General features: G+C 42.0%; 3 protein-coding genes across 3 annotated transcripts in view; 2 read left to right on the top strand and 1 right to left on the bottom strand.

The window, feature by feature from the left end:
* Window positions 1-210: 210 nt before the first annotated feature.
* Window positions 211-10,445, bottom strand: mmp23ba (matrix metallopeptidase 23ba). The gene is made up of 8 exons (XM_027288711.1): window positions 9,734-10,445; window positions 6,075-6,211; window positions 5,075-5,214; window positions 4,425-4,592; window positions 4,122-4,286; window positions 3,120-3,230; window positions 1,958-2,084; window positions 211-1,877 (listed from the first exon to the last, which is right to left on the bottom strand). Exons 1-8 carry the CDS (start codon window positions 9,866-9,868, stop codon window positions 1,703-1,705), a joined length of 1,158 nt encoding a protein of 385 aa, XP_027144512.1. The 5' UTR covers window positions 9,869-10,445; the 3' UTR covers window positions 211-1,702.
* Window positions 10,446-11,951: 1,506 nt separating this feature from the next.
* ubiad1 (UbiA prenyltransferase domain containing 1) lies at window positions 11,952-15,470 on the top strand. Its single transcript, XM_010741149.3, has 3 exons — window positions 11,952-12,162; window positions 12,793-13,418; window positions 14,491-15,470. Exons 2-3 carry the CDS (start codon window positions 12,854-12,856, stop codon window positions 14,976-14,978), a joined length of 1,053 nt encoding a protein of 350 aa, XP_010739451.2. The 5' UTR covers window positions 11,952-12,162; window positions 12,793-12,853; the 3' UTR covers window positions 14,979-15,470.
* Window positions 15,471-17,193: 1,723 nt separating this feature from the next.
* The window catches only part of mib2 (MIB E3 ubiquitin protein ligase 2), a 41,318-nt gene continuing 37,321 nt past the window's right edge, over window positions 17,194-21,190 (top strand). Inside the window, exon 1 of the mRNA XM_027288391.1 lies at window positions 17,194-17,341. The gene's annotated coding sequence lies outside the window, so the exon portion shown is untranslated. The remainder of the gene's footprint in view (window positions 17,342-21,190) is intronic.

Raw genomic sequence — 21,190 nt, 5'->3', positions numbered from 1 at the left:
TGCAACTGTTAAACTGAATAGTCAGGACTGTCTCACAGCAAGACTTGTGGCTCAAACATGTTGAATTTCCAGAATTTCTTCTTTTTCTTCTTCATATTTTCAAGTCACTTCACCATTTTAAATGTGGTAATTTTAGCTCTTAAAGAGGAGACACAACCATACATCTGTTAGAAGGTTAGCTCTCATGTTTGACTTTTGTTTTATTTTCCCTTTTTATACTTCATGAGAGAGGACCAGATTTTATAAATGGTTGGTATTTCCTGGCTGCCTGAGCTACTGTATAATGATGCAGCACTGGCTGTGTTTCCATCCAACATTATGTTACAAAGTTACTTCGGACTGTCAGGTCACTCGATGACAGGGGGACGATGTTTTTGCTAGAAATAAAGTTTGAAACTTTGTTTTGTCTGCCGTCTTCCCTATATTTATAAACTCTGTCCAAGCTATGCAAACACAACCGCACACTGCCAGCGGAGAAAAAAAATGAAGGGAAGTCGAGCCTTAAAAAAAAAAAAAAAATCCAGCCTTGAACCCAACTTGGTAGTCGCTGTCCAAAAGTGATGTCATTCTTTGCACTGCACACTTTGTCTCAGTACTTTGTTCTTTCAGGGAAAAAGAGGCCCAGACCTTGCTCAGCCTTTGTTTTTAAATGGCTCTGCGTCTTCAGAATTAAACCAATAAATTCTTTGATTTTGAGCCGAAGAAAAATAAACAGTACAGTTTTATTCCCTGCAAGACCACTTGCTGCTTTCACTGGAACAGGCGCAGAAAAATCCCCTCGTCTTGGGACGTCTAGAGCCAGCACTAAATGGAAATGTTCATTAATCAGTTTTATCTATCCCCTGCCCCCACCGGAGCCCCTCTACAGATTATTACACCTGATGTGTTGAATAAGCTTGGAAAGAGAGCTGCTAGTGGAACTGACTGCTTAGTCTCGGGAGGCAGACTGCTGGCTTCACTGTGAGGCTAGTAAAGTATGCTAGACGTCTGAGGTGTTCCATATGCGGTTTAAGGTCCAAATAGTTCCAAAGGCTGTAGACAACATTGCTTATTCTGGCTTTTGTAGCTTAGTTTGGTCAGTGCGTAAATTATTCAAATGGCATGCATCTAAGCAAAGGCTTCTGTAACTTTAAGGGCTCTAAAAAGAAACGCATTAGGGACATGGATATGTTTTGGATGACACCTTTTCCAAGGGTATATAGTGGAAGAGTGTGTCCAGACCTGTGTCCAGCTTTGTTTATATCTTTTGAATTAAACAAGAGTTATGTTGGTTCTCATTTTGTTGGGGACACCCAAAGAACCCCTGGGTTCCCTTGGACTCCATTACTGCCTTAACAGCGAGAGCTTTGAAGAAAACCATGTCTGATGAATCCAGAGTCGACGTCCTAAACAGTTGACGAAGACTAAGGATCTTTCATCACTAAATAAAATGTAACGTCTCTCAGGAACAGCTTTTCACAGTCAGGTAGTATTTTCACTAAAAGTCTACTTGTAACGGAACATTTATTATTTGCACATAATAAAACGCCTTAACACAATGACAATCAACGATAGACAGTTGTAAGTGGGTGATACAGGAGACAGTATAAAAAAAAATAAAAAAAAACAGAAATATGTGCCCTAGTGAATGAGGTCTGCTTGTGACCGTGTGTGTTATAGCGTCCTGTTCAGTGTGCAGAGGAGCTGGTTGCTGGCGTGGCCTTCAGAAGCGCACACGTACTCTCCACGAGTAGTTTGTGAGAACTTTTTCTTTTTTCTTCACAATGCAGGTGTATGTGCCTTCGTTGATGGCGTTGGCCACTATGGTAATGTGGTCGTCTTTCAAGGAGATGTAGTTCGGGTGAGAGTACTCCAGCAGCTCTCCGTCCTTGTACCAGCTGAAACAGAAGCCGGACATTAGATGATTCTCAGTGAAATCATACTATAGCATGACAACTGTTAGGTGGGAGATACTCACTATACTTTGCCTTTCTTCGATGCTATTTTCTTCCCACAGCGAAAAGTGAGCTTCTTGCCCTCAATGACCAGCTTGTGTTTGGTCCTCGGGGGTGTCGGGGTGGGAGCCACAGTGGGGAAAGGGAATTCTGAAGAGGATTGAGTGGAGACGCTTAAGCCGATGTTCCAAAATAAGACTCGCAAAGATCAGAGCCTTAATGAGCTTATAATGATCCAGACCATACAACAATCATCTGAGAGCAATTTGCTAGAAAAAAAAGGATAATCCTATACCTCAGTGTATTTCATAGTCTGGAGATGTCACAAGTTTCCCTCATAAACACCTCACAGGAACACTGATTAGGGTTGAAATATGTGAAGCAAACCTTATCACTTTAGACACTTTATACGCTTTAGACCACCTCTGACCTGCTGGCGCCGCAGCTTTCTTATCAATATAATATCTCCCATATGGTTTCTGACAAACATAACAGGACGCCTAGTGATCAACTCAAAGTCTGCTTAAAAATCAGTCGCTCTCGTTAATGCCGCAAAAATCCAAATTGACCTTGTGTGTCTCTAACCCTCAAGCCACAGTCTGAAATTCCAGCGGTTTGGAGTCACTCAGGAATTTTCCACAGCCGTACAACGTCTCCCAATCAACAATGAGGAACAGATTATTGCGAGCCAGGAATCGTATCCTCTTGCCTCTCTCCACGCTGTCCCTTGTTGCTGACAAAAATCTCAGAAAGCCACAACAATCTATGGGCTGTGATGGTTAAGAGGAGCCATTTCCTGTTGTGCAATAGGAGCCCTCAGCACCAGTGCGTTCCACAATAAACCCAGACGGGCTTAAGGCTGTCAGATTGCTGATGTGTTATCAGTAGACAGCCAGCAATCAACAGGTACATGCTCTGCTCTGGTAGTGTTCTGGGCCAAAATACACATTGCCTCCCTTGGGATGCTGGTATTCTCCAGGTCTAAACACAAACTTTTTCAGTGGCAAGTGTAATATCCCTTCAAATCAGATTCTTGAAAACCCCCATCGCAGCGCTGCATGGCTGGACCTGTTGGCTCCCGTTGCTCCATTGGCAAACGGTTCACAGCAGCTCCTTGCGCTGCTCAATTGAGAGAAAACTTTTTTTTCATCTGGACTGCTGCTGCTTTTTGCTGCTGTGTCTTACCGTAACAGAAATCACAGCTGGAGGGGCAGTGCTTCTGCATCAGCTTGCGCTTGCTGTCGCAATAGCCTTTCCGAGCCCAGGCCGGACAGATAAATAACCGGTCCAAACATCCTGGAGGAGAGAGGGGGAGATGGAGTAAGTAGGAGGAGGATAAGGATTAGACAACAGCTCTCAGTCAGCAGCAAAAGAATTTGGATCCCCGATTCACTTTCTGTTCCAATGTAAATGACTCACCAAAATACACACTAATGATGACTCATGAGTAGTTTATACAATATTCATTAATGCCACGTTGGCTTTCAGTGTCAGACAAACACTGTGGTCTACATTATGGTCGATTTTGACCAGAAAGTGGTCATGGGTTCTTCACAAGTGGATCTAGATGTAATTTTTCTAATACTGGGATCAGACTGCACAAAGTTTTTCCTTTTATGATGGTCACTGTGTCAGGTTTAGACGTCAATAAAATTCTTGAATTCTTGCCCTGACTTGGCCAAGAGACATGGAAGACTACATGATGGACCCCAACCAATTGTAGCTTGCTGTCTTCCATGACGTGTGCAGGTGATTGAGAAGGTCAGGGGCCAGTTTCACTGTTCTACCTGACAGCGCTAACATCATTCCTCTTTCACTCTGGCATGTTTAATGAGAAATTGTCAAACTCTGAAGAAAATGAGCAATGCATCACTGACAACCAACGCCTGTCAATTTGGGCCATTGGGCCAATTATGTAATCTGATCCCAGTACAAGAACTGGATTTGCTATTTGTTTAGGTCTTGTGAATGTTTTCCTTTCAGTAAGTGGTTCACTGTTTGGATGAATTGTAAAATGTCTTCAAGACCAAACAAGTCCATTTGCTTTTCACTTAATACTCCTAGATATCCTATGTCCTAGATGACTCAGATTGTCGTCATGTAATGTTATGTTAATGTTACAGTAATCAAACCCCAAAAGAACTTTCCCACTTTCTGAAGAGTAAGAAGTATAAAGATTAAACGTACCATAGAGACGGTGCAAACCCCACACCTCATCCTGTGTGATTAACTTCCGCCCTGTCAAAGTTGCATTTAGGTGCATTATAGCTTTCGGGTCCAAGGAGTGCATGAGTCCAAGGACGTGGCCAATTTCATGAGTTGCCACATGGACAAGATCCGTCAGCCAAACCCCTGCAACATAGATACTGTTGATTATTTTCTCCTCCAGTTGCCGTGCACCTCACAAGTTGTCCATTTCAGAGTCTGCTGCATCCATCAACTTATGGGTTAACTATTACCAGTTTCAACAAACATGATAAAGACACATGCCTTTCTTCCAGCTAAATCGCATGTTTCCCAGAATCCAGTATTCGTGGTCATCAAAGTGGATCTCGCCAGTTGGCGGGAAGAATGCGTGAGCCAATTCTCCTGTGATGCCGTCGAAACAGTGGTGCAAGTAGGACTGCAGACAGTCTGTGTGGTTGATGGGGTAGAAGCCTGCCAAGACAGAGGGAGAGAAAGAGACACATGCCTAAGAGCCGAGGAGGGAAACCCTCACTCCATTATTTCTGCTCTGTGTAGACTACGGCAAGGGGGATGATGAATTACAAAAGACAGAGCTTTTTCTTCAGCCTTCACCCTGCGGGATGACAACCATTCCTCTCACTGTCACTGAGAATTTATGCAGGACCCTGGAGTTTGTACCCAAAGGGACAGATAAAGCATAATTTAGATTGCTTTACCATGGGCTGACATGTATGGAAGTTGTTAAGTATTTCATTTTTTCATTTAGAATTATGAATCATGCTGAATATAAGCTTGGTGATATAGTTGCGGTATTGTGATTTAATAAGTTTGGAGGCGAAGACATTTCTGCAATGACAGCACGGAGAGAAAAACAGTAACGACAAAGCAGAAGACAAGCTCAGAAGCCTAGAAAGTCTGTTGGGGATTGATACAGCCACATGCAGTGTACCCACCGATCTTAATGTCTGCTTCTTGGTCAGCTGGCACCTCTTTGAAGCTGAACGGCGAGACGTCACTCCACATGCCAAAAGCCCTGGCAATGCCTCGACGCGTGTCGCTGGCATTTATCAAGTTTGTAGGAAAGGAGAGCAACCTGCTCAGAAACAACAGCATTATGTAGTTAATACTGGTCTCTACACACATTCCTCTACAGAAGAGGAATCTGCCAAAACACAATGGCTACTGTTCAGACAGACCAGAATTCCCACAAGCACTGCAAGTACGCTCCATTACTGAGACCTGATATTCTCTTATATCTCAACTAAGGACAAACTGATAGGGGTACTTTTAATATGAATCAGATATTGATCAGTTGGTAGTACTCACTGTCAATATGAAAAAGAAGAAGGTATGATTTTACCAATTCAGAAATTTGGCACTTTTTGTCACCAAAACCTATCCAATCGTTTTATAAAAGGGTTCATGGGAGCATTTCTTTTTAGAGTTTCAGAAAGAAAAAAGTGTCATTGGCTCTTCTCCAAAGAGTTAGAGCAGCATAATCCAAAAGTGTCGTAGACTCGTAGCCATAGCAATTGCGTTGTGGGTTAGGGTTAAGGCAGAAGTCCACTATATACTACTTCCTTTCTAAAGAATGCAAGCAGAAGGTTATACAAGGCAATCACTGTCAGATGATGCACTTTGAACTTGGTTGGTCCAACGACCTTCAGTGAACATCTTGACTGACATGAGAGAAGTCTTGACAAGCTCTTCAATTTGGGCTAAATGATTCCATTACGATGCAACTAACCTACCCAGACAACAGTCTGATTTCAGGATTTTTAACTTGGCCTACTTCAACTGAAAAATATCTGTGCTTGAGTTTTCCTGCCAAAACCAACATCAGTCTGACTCTCTCTGGTGTTTTGTCAAAGGATTTGTTTTTTTCTTTTCCAATTTTCTATGACTGTACTGTACTGCTGTGTTGTGACTAGAGGGAGAATTGCAAATGAGTACTTGTATGTTAGCTTGAACTGGTCCCATTTGAGCTGCTCCGGGGTGAGGGTGTAGCGCTTGTTCCTGGAGAGGTGTAGCACCTGTGACCGGGACTCTTTGCGGATCCCGATGAGCAACACAGTGGTGTAAGCTTCTTCCTTGGACAAAGAAAAACCTTCAATTAATCCCCTCACACTGAAGTGAAGTAAGGAATTAAACCTTGAGGTATCTTACAATACTACTAGGTTTTAATCTAAAGAAGATCAGCATGGATTCCAAAATCATTTAAGGAGATAGATTATTTCTTTTGGGTAGATCAACGCAGCCCTGGAAAAGATTTGACTTTGCGGGCATTAAACTACACTTGTTATCTTGGGCTCAACTGTTTTTATTTGTGGTGCCTTGCACCTGAATGTTACATATTAGATTTTCAGCAAGGGTATTCAATCTCATGGAAATGGGAAGTGGTCAGCAGTAAAAGTATGATCCTTTTCACAGACAAGTTTTGTCTGATGTCTCTTCGACAACGGTTCTAAGCGATCACACCTGGATTCTTTGCGATTTTTTTTATAGCTTTGAAAGGCTTCTATTGGTGCCTTATATTTTAGTGCTTTCATAAATATTCTGCGCTTGAGGTTGTGGTTTGCCTTAGCTGCGATATTCCATAATAGTGATCGCACTAGTTGAAAAAATCTATAACTTTTAATGGAGATGGGTTTAAGTAATAAATCCACTTTCCAACACCTGAAGTCACTTGGGCTGTGATTCTGACCCAAGCAGCCCATTCCAAGCGGGAAGTCTTCCTGTCCTAGCTGATAAATTTAAGGAGGATTTAAAGAGACGTATATTAAAATGGAAAACACTGGTGAATCTATACACACAGCTGCCCAAGTACCCTGAGATCTTTACCTCTTTTAACCTCAACTATGTGCTTGGAGACTGACAAGTGCATATATTGTACATCAAGTTTAAGATGTGAGGGGATGAAAACAATGCCAACACTGTACAGGTTGCAGCGAGAAGTATAAAGGCCTCAGTGTGCTTTAGATTGTCTAACAGAGTCTGAAGCATCCTTTTGGAATCTGAAGTTCCAGACAATTCAAACAAAACATACTCAATTTACACAGCGATTAGCCAGATTCGAACTTTGAACTTCTTCTAAATTTTTCTTTAAACACTTTGTGTTACTTTTTCATGTGTACAACTCAGCTCATCACCATAAATACCTTCCAGGAGAGACTGTCCAAACATGTGCGCCTTTCTCCATTTGTACAATTCATTGTGTTGAGAATACAAAGACATGCAAAGGACAGAATCCTTGGAGGGAGATAATGGAAGCAGTAGAATGCAGCCAAGACGAGGCTATGGGTTTCAGCATGCTTCAGAAAAGGGCCTGTCAGATCATCCAACAGCATTTGAAACTTCCTCCACCTTTTTTTGAACAGTGGAATTGTGGGGGCTGTTTCAGTAAAGTTTCCGAAAGACAATCAGATTAACACGGCAAGTTTAAGACGCTATCACACCTCCACAGCCAGGTGTGTTGAGGTGTAGAAGCAGACAGGGTTTGAACTTCTTTCTCGAGTTTTTCTTTCCATTTTTCACAAAACTGCAACCATCACTGATCCAAGTGCAACAGCCCAAAGTCCCTCAAGATAGTCTGACAGAAAGTGTGCAGTTATTAACATTTGAGATGACTTTCCTAAAATCTTTGCTTTTGTTCTTGTGAATTTGATCATTTCATGTCTTCACAACACAAAAAAATATTTAAACGTAGTTGTACAAATGAAAAACAGGCTCTGTTTGAATTGGCTTCAACCAGTAAACCTATGGAGCCCATGCTCCAGCATTACTTAGAGGAAAATACTGAAGATGGAGAATATCAAAGCCACTCCCTGCACTTTGTATTCTACACCCTATCCTCTGGTTCCTGTTTCTGCTTTGCCCAGTCAAGACAAATAGATCCAGTACTTCCTTCATTTCCTTACCAAAATAGTGAAACAAGGGCAGGCAGTCTGGCAGACTGTCCCAGACTGCTGTCTTGGAAGAACTTGATGACGTCTCCTGCTCTGATGTTAAATATAAAGCTTCTGTATTGCATTATATATGCCGGTCATTGTTTTATACAGCAGTTGCTTTCCTGACCTCAGCTAACACACCGGAGTCTTGAGTTCAGTGATTAATGAGGTGTTTAATGTAGTGAGGCCAGCAAGGTTCTTTCCGTGTCTTGTTAAATTCACTGCAAATCTAATCTCATACTTTGGCACAAATATAGATAGATAAACCACGAGAGCCCAGAAGGCGCACTAGACTAAACCTTGAAGGCAGCAGTGAGCGCTGACTCGGAGGGCAAATCATCTGAGGACAAATCCCAGAAGATCCTGTGGCATGTCTGGAAGAGTTTATGCTCAGTCTCAGAGACTGTTAAAACAGGGATTACCATTTCATCCTTGTAGTTTCAGAAATATTTAACTATGGCTATTTTCTTTATATAATTCAAACACACATTTTCAAACTTTTACTCAGCACCTTTTGACAAACTGAAGTTGAAAATAAGGAAAACCATTCTGAATATACAGCCACAGATTGAAATGGTGTTAAAATAGTGGAAATATAGAAATACTTTATGAATTTTGTGTTCTAACACATCTCAGTTTTGATTAAATGAATGCATATACTGCATTATTTTCAGTAAACATCAGAGAAAAGAAAATGCTCTTTGACTGTCTTTTGACCAAACTGTATTCACAAACTGATACATTAACACTCTAATGTTTTATTAATGCTGTAATGCCCTACAAGAAGCTTATCTAAGACAGTTATGTAATCTTTGACAGCAGCCCTCTTGATCAACACATAATGAGAGAGTGCGGTGAGGGAAATGACATACAGCTATGCTTCACACTCTGTATCACAGTGGGTGGGTGGCAGTGATAGAATTCATCCAGAATTCATCCAGTTCACTGGAGATATTACTGAATATGGCTCGATCCCACAGCCAAACCCAATAATGGTATTCCTTTAACTTCTCTACCTCAATAGAACATTAATTGAATGTGATGTGTATTGCCATGGTTAGAACTGAGTGATTTCAGATGATGATGTCCAACTAATGATACGTTAACCAGAGAAATGATTGAAACTGCATGGACAGTAGCTTCCTCTTAAAAATTGGGAACTTCAGCAGAATAACAGATAGAGAAAATGACTCTGTCCTTTCTAGTTCTGACCTGTGACTGTCCTGATACCTGTGATTCTCCCCTGAGGACCATACTTAATTGAAATTTTATTTTACTGACTGTCAAATGTGCACAGCTTGTATAACATATTGGATAAAATAAGTCTACCAAGCATCACTTTATTTCCAGATCATTTAAACTTGGAAGACAGCAAAAGTGAGTTTTAAATAAGTGTAATACAATGCTGTATGTGCCGAATTTAAAAGTGTCTTTTAATCGTTCAAAATAATTCCAATCAATAGCATTACCAATGTGTAGCTTCGCAGAAACCTAGTGCAACCTTTAAGTCGCAACGTTTTGAATGGAGTTTGGTGTCGTGTGTGTGTGTTTTTTTTTAATGATGCAGAAAACGACTCTAACCTCATAATTACAAAGCAGACAATGTGCTGGACTTGTATAACTGCAGTGACAGCTCCTATATATCACAAAGTGGTCACAGCATACCTCTAACCTCCAGGAGGGAAACGCTGCGGTTTGTTGCATCCCTGCGAACAGAAGACTGAGGAGCGCAGCGGCCAGCAGAGGAGCGAAGCCACAGTCTCCTCTGCGTAAACTTCTGGGAGTCTGACAGCACACCATGGCTGCGATATCACACCTCCAGGAAACAAAAAACACACAAATAATCCCTCAGCGAAGACTGCACAGGTTTACCATCTATGCCCGTGAACACTACTTCTTTGCCATTGCACGTTTCGGGTAATGTGGCACTACTTGGGTAGCTTCTGGTGCTGTGTGCGGCAGCGCAGTCCAGCCTGCGGACCGGGTAGTGAAAGCAGTGCAGACTGCATCAGCTCTGCTCGGTGCTCTTCCGCACAGTGCGCCTGCCAGAGGGCTGGTTTCATATTACTGTAGATGGGGCAGGGGGTCAGTGTCGAGACAATCTAATGAAAACCAAACGTGCTCTGTCCATCAAACCACTTGTTGCAAACCATCAGAGCTTCTTTTGAACATGATTTTCTGAGGTTTGTGTGAAGCTGCTGGAGAAAAAAAAAAAAAAAGTAGTTTAGTCTTCTCCTTGTCCCACTGTGGCACACACATTTTCCGGGCAGGGTAGAAAACAAAACATGGCATCACTGGATTGTTGCATTTTTCTGTGATCCATCTTGTCAACAGAGGAGACAGGACTCCAAACAAAACCCACTTTAACATATTATCATGTTAAATAGATGTACAGGATTTCACTTTTATCTTTATTCCAAAGAGTTACATTTCTTGTTGTTTAGAGTTTTGGAAAGTTTCAAAGCCTTCAACTTGTGTCTCCTCTCAGGACAGTGTGGCATGAACAGTGCAGGGGCCACAGAGAAGTACAGATAACTTGCACTGGCATGACATTTAGTCTGCAGCACTGAAAAGGGACTCATGGGTGGTGACAGTCTAGGTGTAGTGTTGCACCCAAGACACTTCACCTTTTGTGCACGCCACTGCCTGATACATGGTTAGTCTTGGCCCAAGCTGTAACATGTACATGGCTGCAACTTAAATTCGGATCATATGGTTGGCTGAAAAATGTGCTCTAAAAATTACGCAATCTAATAAGATTTCACTCTTGCTAGACCACCATAACAAACCAATGGATAGTGCAAATGGTTAACCAGCAACACACGTCCCTGAAACAAAAAACAGTAATCTGACATTAGTATGTTTCTGTGTATTAAAATGTTGTCATCATGAAGAAATGAATTCCAGTTTGTAATCTTTTGCTGCTTTTTGGTAAAATCTTGTTTGAACTTCCAATTTTAGTTTGATCATTAAGAATACAAGGTCAACCGAAATCAGCACTCTGTGGTCTAACACCTATAGTAAACTAAAGGTAATCAATAAGTATTTTTACAGCAGACAGCTTGTTACTAACAGCCATTGTTACTAACAGTAACAATGCATTATGTTGTGTTAGTTCCAGGGTTCTGGTATTGTGCATGCTGCCTGAGTGGGTTGATTTATGGGACATATTTAATGATGCAACACCTGTGCTTTTGTTGACGCTCCAGTTCCATCTGTACAGCAGCATCTTCTACCACTTTTCATGTGTTGAAAAAAGGGAAGCTGCAGTTCATCCCACTAAAAGCTCAGGTAATGGCCACCTTGTATCAGTTACTCTAAATAGAGTCTAGGTCTTTTTTTTTATGGGCTCAGCATTTTATTTATTTATTTTTTGTCTTCACAGAAAGCTTGGGTGGGTGGAAACAATTGCTGGGAGGCCGTCAAACCCCATTCAGACATTGCATATGAGATTGGAGTGCTTTCACAGCCTGGAATGACCGCAAGAACGTTTGTGGATCCACAAAATGACTTCCTCAAACTATAATAATAAAAAAAATGAAGTGGTGACAAAATAACACTTTTTAGACATATGTAACTATGAACATATGAATTATGATCTATGGAGAGTAAAAACACATTTTAACTGCCGAATTTCACGGAAAAGCTCTTTTTTTTTATCTCCATCAGTATGTATCTTTATATCTATATTTACTCATATTTTATGAAAAACTAAATTAATTAATTAAAACAAATCACAGCCTTTTCCTAACAATCTGCTGGGAGCTACTCTGATTTATTTAGGTTTTGCATTTAATGGCTATAAACTGAATAACTTGTGTGTGTTTTTGTTTTTTTGTATTATTTTGCATCTTGTCATGGGAATAAAAACAGTCGGAACCATTGTGTCAGAAGCGGTTTTCTTGGACCTCTGTGCGACGTTGCACTTCTGGAGGAGGAAATGGCGCCCGTCAGGTGCATCGGGTTTTACAGTGGCCGACTAGTGAAGCAGCCTCGAAGTTGACACGCATCCGTCCGGACTGAGCGGGCACAGAGATATGTTTTCAAACGGAGAGAGACACGGCTGGTGTCGGGTGGTGAAGACGTGAGAGCAGGTGAGAGCAGCAGCAGCTGTCGGACATTTCCTCCTCTGTGTCCCCGCACGGAGCGCGTTAGCACGGCGGCTAACTGGTTAGCTCTAATCCCTTAATCTCACTAGTTAGCCCGGGGCTAACTCCGCTCCTCCCCCGCCCTTAAAAAGGTGACAAATGTGTTTGTTCCTCCGCCGAAAAGTCGTGTCTCCAGTGTGTGAGTGCGACTGCCACGTGTGTTGGCAAGAGGAACAATTATCCTCTTTGTTTTGTCCGAAACCGCCCACTTTACCTCGGTGCCGCAGGAATAAATCAACCTTACTGTACGTTACTACGGTTACTGTGACGTCACAGCTTAATATTCCCGCTCTGACCTGCTGCAGCAAATGTAATACTCAAAACTCATACTTATAAACAAATAGGTGTCGCTGTATTAAGTTAAGGAAGGCGATATAACACTGTGTCTTTTAATACAACTGTCTGCTATCACAACAATATGTACTTTAGTGTAAATGTCAACATGATGTATTCAATAATCAACTCCTCAATGCGTCTGTGTTGGTCAAAGTGATACAGTACAACATTTCAGTACTGTAAGTTCATGGCCGTGCACTGCCGGCTTGTAATTTTCCTTCTTTGTTTTTCCTGCTGCAGGCACGCCAGGAAAGGGCGCTGACATTTGGGAACACTGCTGGTACTGTGCACTTGAAGAGGAATGGCTAAAGAGCAGAAACAAAGCAGGGCAGAAACATTTGTACTGGCTGGATCAAACGGTCACAATGACCAACAGTGGCAGACCGGTATAATGAATACCTTGGTCAGTCACTCCCCGGCCACCAACCACGCGTCGAGGATGGCCCGGGTCGCTTCGGACGTGAGGCACAAGTGCGCGGCCTACGTGCTGGCGCTGAGGCCGTGGAGCTTCAGCGCCTCGCTCACGCCCGTGGCCCTCGGCAGCGCCTTGGCGTACAAACTGGACGGCTCTGTGGACTTGGTCATCCTGATGGTGTGCGCGGTGGCCGTCCTCGTAGTCCACGGGGCAGGCAACCTTGTGAACACCTACTATGACTTCTCCAAAGGGATTGACCACAAGAAGAGCGATGATAGGACTCTCGTGGACGAAATCTTGGCACCGCAGGATGTTGTCATGTTCGGAGCGTTGTTGTATTCTTTGGGGTGCTTGTGTGCCACTCTGCTCTACTTCCTGTCTACACTTAGACTGGAGCACCTAGCCCTTATTTACTTCGGGGGACTTTCCAGCTCTTTTTTATACACTGGAGGTGAGTAAAATAAGTTTTGGATTGCTGCCACACACACACAAACACTTTAAGCTCCATTAGGCAATTTAGCATTTTAGTGGCTCCAGCAAAATGTTGGTGTTAACACTCTGTCGTGTGCTGTTATCAAAGGACCTGGTAGGTGAATCTCTCCACGGAGAGAGCGTTTGCTCCTTGCAGTTGGACGGTCATTTCTCCCAAAGCAGAGCATTCCTCACTTATCACTTGTGGCATCTAGCTAGGCAAATAGTTTGGGTTTAATGTGTCATGGCCTTGACGTCTTCCTCTTATTATCTAAACTTATTACTTTACTTTTGGCTCTGTGGCATCAGCTGTGCCCCTTTTTTAATCACCTACATACAGACTGAGCTACAGTTTGTCAGGATTTTGGCAGCATTTCTCAGACATGACACTCATGTGTTGCATTCCTTCATGAAAGTGTTGATTTATGCTGTCCTTTCAGGTGCAGGAAGTGCGCAGTGCAAGAATTTCATTTGGCAAAAACGGGAAGAATTTCGCAGCTTGTTTGAATGTTTTTTTTCTCTCTTGCAGCTTCACTTTGTGATTCAGGTTAATATTGTGCTGGTGTGTATTAAAAATGCCTTCCTAATAAGAGTCATTATAGGGTAAAAACTACCATCAGCGATACACACAAAGGTCCGTTTACTTGTCATGGTAGTCCTACCCGCCCTGCAAAAAGAGTTAGACTGTAGTCGTCCGTTGCCCTGGAAGAACTTTGTCAAGTCTGAGCAAATAATAGAGCCTGACTGATATGATTTCAGAGGGTAAAAACTCACATATTACTGATACATTTTTATCTGGAACTAGACCTATGCACAGACCTCTACAAAGGTACTCAGAAAGCTGCTTTCTTAAAGAATATTTAAGTTAAATATATTTCACAAATAAACATTTTTTTTTGCTGCGCTGTAGGAAGTGTAGGATCCAGTCTTTAGGCTTCACTAATATTTGTCTGCATTAGTGGTTCATCAGAGTAGAGGACCAAGAGGAAGCAGAGATGCTATAATTCCATATTTTAACTGAAAGGTTAAATGTTCCTTCTGTTTACCCACAGGCATCGGTCTCAAGTACGTGGCCCTGGGAGACGTGGTAATCCTCATCACCTTTGGCCCGCTGGCAGTCATGTTTGCCCACGCCGTGCAGGTTGGCTACCTGTCAGTGCTGCCTTTGGTGTACGCCGTCCCGCTGGCCCTCAACACAGAAGCCATCCTCCACAGCAACAACACCAGAGACATGGACTCTGACAAGCAGGCGGGCATCGTCACCCTGGCCATCCTAATAGGCCCCACGCTGTCCTACGTCCTCTACAACCTCCTGCTTTTCGTCCCCTACGTGCTCTTCTGCATCCTCGCCACCCGATACACCATCAGCATGGCGCTGCCTCTACTCACGCTGCCCATGGCCTTCACACTGGAGAAGCAGTTTCGCAGCCGATGCTACGCCAAGATCCCCCAGAAGACGGCCAAGCTCAACCTCCTCATGGGACTTTTCTATGTGTTTGGGATCATTCTGGCACCTCCAGGCAGCTTGCCGTTACTGTGATGATTTAGCTTTGATCTTTCCAGTTCGATTGTTTTAATACAGACTAGTTTATGTACCTCTTTGTATTTGTACGAAGCTATCTGAGGGTTTTCACTGGCTTTAATTTATTGTTTAATTTATACATTGAACAGAGATTTAGTTCAAGTTCTACTCTGTGACAGTGAAGGCATAATCAGTTGTATTTTGTTTTTACAGTATTAAGCCTGCTGTAACGTGTTGGTTAAAGTAAGACGTGTTCGTGTCATTTTGTAGAGGTAGGCAACGTTTTTATCAAAGACAGACAATAAACCTACAGTTGCCATATTTGTCATTCAAGACATGTTCAACACAACCTAAAAATGTCAATAAACCATTATTCACGTTTCTAACATTGTACTTTCTGTACGGTACATACTGTTAATTTCTTCATTGTTCATTTGTTCTGTTTTTTTTTGTTGTTGTTGGAGAGCCAAATAGTATTTCATTGGACTGTAATTAAACTCAGATGCTGAAGTCTTCATGTCTTTATTTTGAAGCAGTTCACTTTTCATCCAGCCTAAACAGGTAGAACAATACACTATATATGCCAAGTGAGCCTGTGATGTTTATTAATATTGGTTATATTGACGAATGGATGTTCAAATACTTTTAACAGTAAAAAAGATTTCAAAATATGTAAAGACACTGACTGAGGTTTTATTTGAGATGTAACAGTACGTAAAGAGATATAGCAGCACCTTTTATCAGTGTTCAAAGTGTGGCAGTCAAACAGGTTAGATGGATTCCAAAGTGAACCATATGAATAATGTCAAACAGGTTAGATGGATTCCAAAGTGAACCATATGAATAATAAAAGAAATGTGATTTTCGTTGAATCAAAGATGTAGACCCTAGTTTCACAGCCATAGTGCGTATTCCAATGACTAGACCCTCTCACCCATGTCCTCCTTCAATCAAAGAAATACTTGTTTTATTTGATACGCACAGCACTCAACACATAAATAATCAGAATGGATGAGATAGAGAGTATAACATTTATTTGTTTAATAAAAGTCAGTCTGCATTTTAAAAAAGTGTCAATTTACTAGTAGCGGCGTAGTTGTCAGCAGGGGGCGGTATTAGGCAACTATTAAACTAACATGAACCTCCACATTCTCAAAAACATTAGTTCAACTGGAAGGTCTAATTATCTGCACATCCTGTGTCTTCAAAATTCGTAATAATGAACTAATCCAAATGAATATGTAAAATTGCACTAATGTGATAAGGCTGTATACAACTGTAGCACATCTGTCATTAGACCATTTCCATTTGTTCATGACCTGTTTTCCTGTCACATGCATTATGTTCTTGTTTATGTCACGTGTTATCTTGTAGTTTTGAAGTATGAAAGAAAATAGCAGAGGGCACACAGGTCACAACATTAACAGATGTTACAGTGCATACTTTTATTATAATTATGATTTAATATTATTATTACTGTACATGCGGTGTGTCCTGTTCACTGTCTTTATTCATATGCATCACACATATTTGCCTTTTCTCTGTTGTACAGAAAGTTGAACAGGGGCTTTATTGTGAAGCTTCGTTTGTATAATTACCTGACTTCATCTGTTGCTGTGGCTGCTCTGGTTTCCACCCACAGCCCCAAGACATGTGGGGTAAGTGAACTGGAAATTGCCACTCCCATGTTATAAATATTGTAAATAGTTAATTAAAATTCTAATGATCCACACAGGTTGATATCAGCCTCATTCTGTGTATCAGAATATATACATAACACCAATATGGTCATAATGTGAAATCTAATTGCAGCTGGTCATTATGAAGCAGAGCCGGTTAGCTGTGTTTAACCCCGTGACTCCTTGCAGACATGAATGTAACACATGATGAGAGAAGGACACATATCAGACACATACCTGAGGCATAAGCCAGCTGAATGCCTGACTGTTGAAGCCCTCCACGGCCACCAGGGGGCCGACAGAGACCCGACTACAGGACCTGTGACACGTTTCCGTGCTGTTGTGTTTATGTTGCACTCAAGACACACAAGCAACGAATATCAGCTTTAATTTACTCCAACAGCACCGTTTACTCTAATGAATTTAAAAATGACACAAATCACAAGTCTACCTGATAACACATTTGTCTGGTGACCTGAAACCAAACGTGTTTGACTTTGTTATTTTTTATTACGAGGAGCACGTGAAGGCAGCATTAGTAGTGACGTCACGCATGGGGCGTGTTGTCATGGCTGTGCGCTGCAAAACCTTTCAATATAGTAAACACTTATTTGTCTTAAAAGAAGCCATGTCAGCGTTGGTGGTGGTCAGCGACATGGAAATAGATTTGACCACAAAGTGAACATACTTGACACAGAGCCGGTGAGTAGCTATAGCATAAAAAACATTTATTTTTTTTTAATATACCAACAAACGGTGGCCAAACATGAGTTAGCTAGCTAGCGTCAACGTTGTATAAGCTAGTAGTACGCACAGCCCTCTCTTATTATAAAGACAGCATCAGTTACATGTTTCTGTATTAACGCAGCCTAAAATGTCGCTGTGTGTTATAAATAAAGCACATTGCTCGCTGGTGATAGTTTTGCATGTGAGTTAGTGAGCGTGTCCTGTTAATCTGCCTGTCAAATGAACAACTAAAATTAAAAATATCGCTGTGTTATTGTGGGCGGTGGGAAGCAGCCGGAGCCGCTTCATAACTGTTAGCTGTTCATTTATAGACACTGACACTGTGGCTATAACACAACCTGCTGCTGCTTATATGTTTGCCGGCTGAACCAATGAGTCAAGTCTGACGTGAGTCATTTTTATACCCTGTAACCGGCAGTCACAGTAACAAGTGTTGTTAAATTGTCTGTTTGTTTTCAAACGACGTTTGGTTTGGACGTTGTCTCCACAAACGCGAACAAGCAGTAGTCGGGTTTGTTTTTTTACTTGAGTAAGCAAGTGAGCTAACTTCGGCTAGGTGGCTATTGGGGTGTTATGGTTGTACCCTGTCAGCATTGGCACAGTCAAGTCTGTGCTTCACGTTGGGTTGGTTTGCTGGGAAGAGTCGTTGTCACCAGGGTTAAGCACGAAAAGACTGAATTATGTACTCTGTCATTTCATCAGTGACAGGAGAACTCTTGAGTCTGATCTGACATGTGTTAGGACTATGACTGTCGCTGTTAGATGAGACCTAACTCTTTACACCTGCCATCTTTCTGGTCATTTGAGAAAGCAGAGCCCAGCTGCAGCTGCTTCACACACACACACACACACACACACACACACACACTGGAGCTGCAACTGGTCATAGTCAGGACTGTTCCCAGCCACACCTACTTTTTAGGAGCAAACTTTCTGTCATCTGCTGTTTTTCTTTGTCTTCGTTGGGCCTTCTTTGCTGCACAAATCTAAATCACAATAATCAAGCTTGAAGTGCGTGTTGGCTTGCATCACAGAAATGACTAGTGATGTAGAGAAGCGATAGAGAAGAGATGGGGAAAATATTGTGTGGAAATGCTCAAGGTAAGACTTTAAAAGACTTTTGGAAAGGAGTTTCCTTTCTGTTGGTAGCCTGTGCAGAATTAGCTTTAATGTGGGCATGTTTGTGTCTGTTTGTATTTTAGTGCTCAGACTCTCAGCAGACCTTTTCCCATAACTTCTTCCCATAACTGTTTGTCTCCGAGCATTTTCTTTTTATCAGCTTAAGACTGAAAATCGATTTCTCCAGATTCCGCGCGACTCTCATTGTAATCGAATTAATGTACGCCTCGACTATAAGTCCAAGTTAATGAGGTGGCTGAGGTGCATTATAGCAGCCTTTTTGTTTGAATGAGGAATGCTAACAGTGTTTCAGCATCACTCCTCAAACACAAAGTGTATTTATCGAGCAAATAACTGGACTGAAATGTAAAACACAAAGGAATTCCTGGCTGACACACGGGCATGATATTTATATCTGGAGCTTGACACTGTCACCACAGTACAGTGGCAGTTTTCACAGTCACCAGCCACAACCTGTGTTTTCTCACAGAGGGATCAGAAAAAAGCAGAATCCAGTTTACCAGTCGACTGCAGTTTCTCTTGAGGTGGTTTCAGTTTCAAAAACATCACCCTGAAGCACTCATAAAACTAAATGAAATAGAGTTTAAGAATCAGCCCAGATTAAACTTATTAGGCAGCCAGTGATATTTATTTATGGTACGTAGACCTAATCGATAATACTCAATGAAACCTCATATCATTTCTCTACTGTATGACACTGATGGACCAGCAATATTTGCAATCCAATGTTGTAAATGAACAGCACAGCAGAACTATATTTACAATATTTCAGATCAATGGGATGTGAAGTACATTGATTTGACATTCTCATCCTGTAATTTTTTTTTATCAGTTACCCATATCACTATATATAATAAAATGTATACAGTGACAAAAGGTTTTTATCTATATGGTCTGCCCCGTGCTTGCCAGTTGACACAAGTTGAAGAAAGGAGAGTGCAGTTTGTTTCCCTGTTACCACTTGTCAATATACTCCTGTTTTGCAGTTGTTTTTAATATAACATGTACATGAATCTTTCTTTGGTCTGTCCTGCTCTGACTTTAACGACAGCATACACTCGAGCTGGCATGGACACGAGTTTGTGTCCAACCCAATGACCCGTGTTATCCCAGCTTGACTTGTCATTGGGGTTCAGGTCAGGTGACTCCATGTCATTCAGGACTCTTTGGTCTACTTCGGTCTTAAACTAGTTCTCGTAAAGCTATGAGGTGTGTTTTGGCTCGTCGTCTTGCCGCAGCATGAATCCTTTTCCACAACGATGAAAACCATAGCGTGTAGCATGTCTCTTAAAAATGAAATGCTACTTCTTGATCGAGCATAGTCAATTCAGTGCAGGTGTCCAACTCCAGAGCAGGCAAAACAGCAGCACACTTTAATATTCCAACCACCATGTTTCACTTTGGGTTTGTGGGTTTTCTCTGTTAGTAGTAAGTGGCTCTTTTTTCCAGTCATCCACTGTGAATCTCTGGTATTTCTTAGCCCACCTCAAGTGTTTGGCCTTGTTTCCCCTCTCGAGAAAAAGCTGCTACTCATCCTCTGAGACCACTACAAGACAGGCCTTCTTTTGTCAGTACTTTTGCTGATCCAAGTCTTGTGTTCTTTATTTAGCAAATCCTGTGCCTATGATGAGTTGCTTTCCTATTTCTCGGGGGAATTAAGCTTGATGTATTGATCTTCTGATTGCTGTACACTTGAAAACACAAGTTCCAGTGACCAACCTTCATGTTTTAAATGAACGATGGCCTGTTGTTTCTCAGCTGCTCGGTTCTTGCAGTTGAATAGAGCTATTTACTGTCTGCCAACAACAACACAAATGCATTAAGATGGCAAGAAATTAACTTTTGAAAAGACACAGCTTAACATCTCATGTGCATGGGCTTTAGCCTGAGCAGTGGCTACCACAAGTAGTCCAGGCCACAGTACACAGGACAGGAATAGAACAGAGTATTGGAGCATTTTTGTGTTCCCTCTAGTCTTTTTTTTTAATATACTAGAGGTTCCCAGGCTGCAACAAGCCCATATTTCAGCCTCTTCTCAGCCTGATGACTTGTTCATGCGTGTGTGTGTCACTGCCGAGAGGAGCCGTGTGAATGAATGCTCCCTTTTTATATGATCAAGACCTTGGAGTGTATTACACGAACAGCAGCAGCTTTGTTTACGAGATAGGAGAGTGGTGTAATGAACTTCATTATGAAGCCTGTGTCTTAACCACTTCCTAAGCCCCCATTAATTCATCGGTTCTTCATGTCCCGGCAATACCAGCTGTACGTTCACGGGTGTGTGCCAGCGTTGACAGAATGGCGTTTTGGCCGGTATCGAGGAACCATATTGTTGATGTCTCCCGCAGCTGTGGTCACATTGTAGAGTATTGTTCAAGGCTAGTAATCACAGGCAAACACACACACACACACACACCCTCTTTTTTGGTGTGAGACTTGCTGCTGGTGTTGGCAGTGTGCGACTGAAAATGAGGATCATGGCAGGTGTCCATTCATCAAAATCTCCTCCAACCCCACCCCCTTTTTTCTTTTCCCTTGAGCTGCACCCCCACCACCACCTCATCCCACCCCACCAAAAAAAAAAAAAAAAAACACCCAGACCCTCCCCCTGAAACATATTGCCCCTCCTCCCCTCCCCCTTCTGTCCTGTGCTCGTCTGCTCAT

Source organism: Larimichthys crocea, chromosome XV (assembly GCF_000972845.2).
Source record: "Larimichthys crocea isolate SSNF chromosome XV, L_crocea_2.0, whole genome shotgun sequence".
Lineage (NCBI taxonomy): Eukaryota > Metazoa > Chordata > Actinopteri > Sciaenidae > Larimichthys > Larimichthys crocea.
Note: the sequence above shows the minus strand (reverse complement) of the source record. Positions and strands in the feature narration are given on the sequence as shown.

Bases quoted from the DNA above. Each gene is read 5' to 3' on its own strand.
- mmp23ba (XM_027288711.1), bottom strand. From the start codon at position 9,868: ATGGTGTGCTGTCAGACTCCCAGAAGTTTACGCAGAGGAGACTGTGGC. The intron at 6,212-9,733 runs GTATGCTGTGAC...TCTTTGTCCAAG, and splicing joins TTCCCTCCTGGAGGTTAGAG to GAAGAAGCTTACACCACTGT. The intron at 4,593-5,074 runs GTGGGTACACTG...CTGTCTTGGCAG, and splicing joins AGAAGCAGACATTAAGATCG to GCTTCTACCCCATCAACCAC.
- ubiad1 (XM_010741149.3), top strand. From the start codon at position 12,854: ATGGCTAAAGAGCAGAAACAAAGCAGGGCAGAAACATTTGTACTGGCT. The intron at 13,419-14,490 runs GTGAGTAAAATA...GTTTACCCACAG, and splicing joins CTCTTTTTTATACACTGGAG to GCATCGGTCTCAAGTACGTG.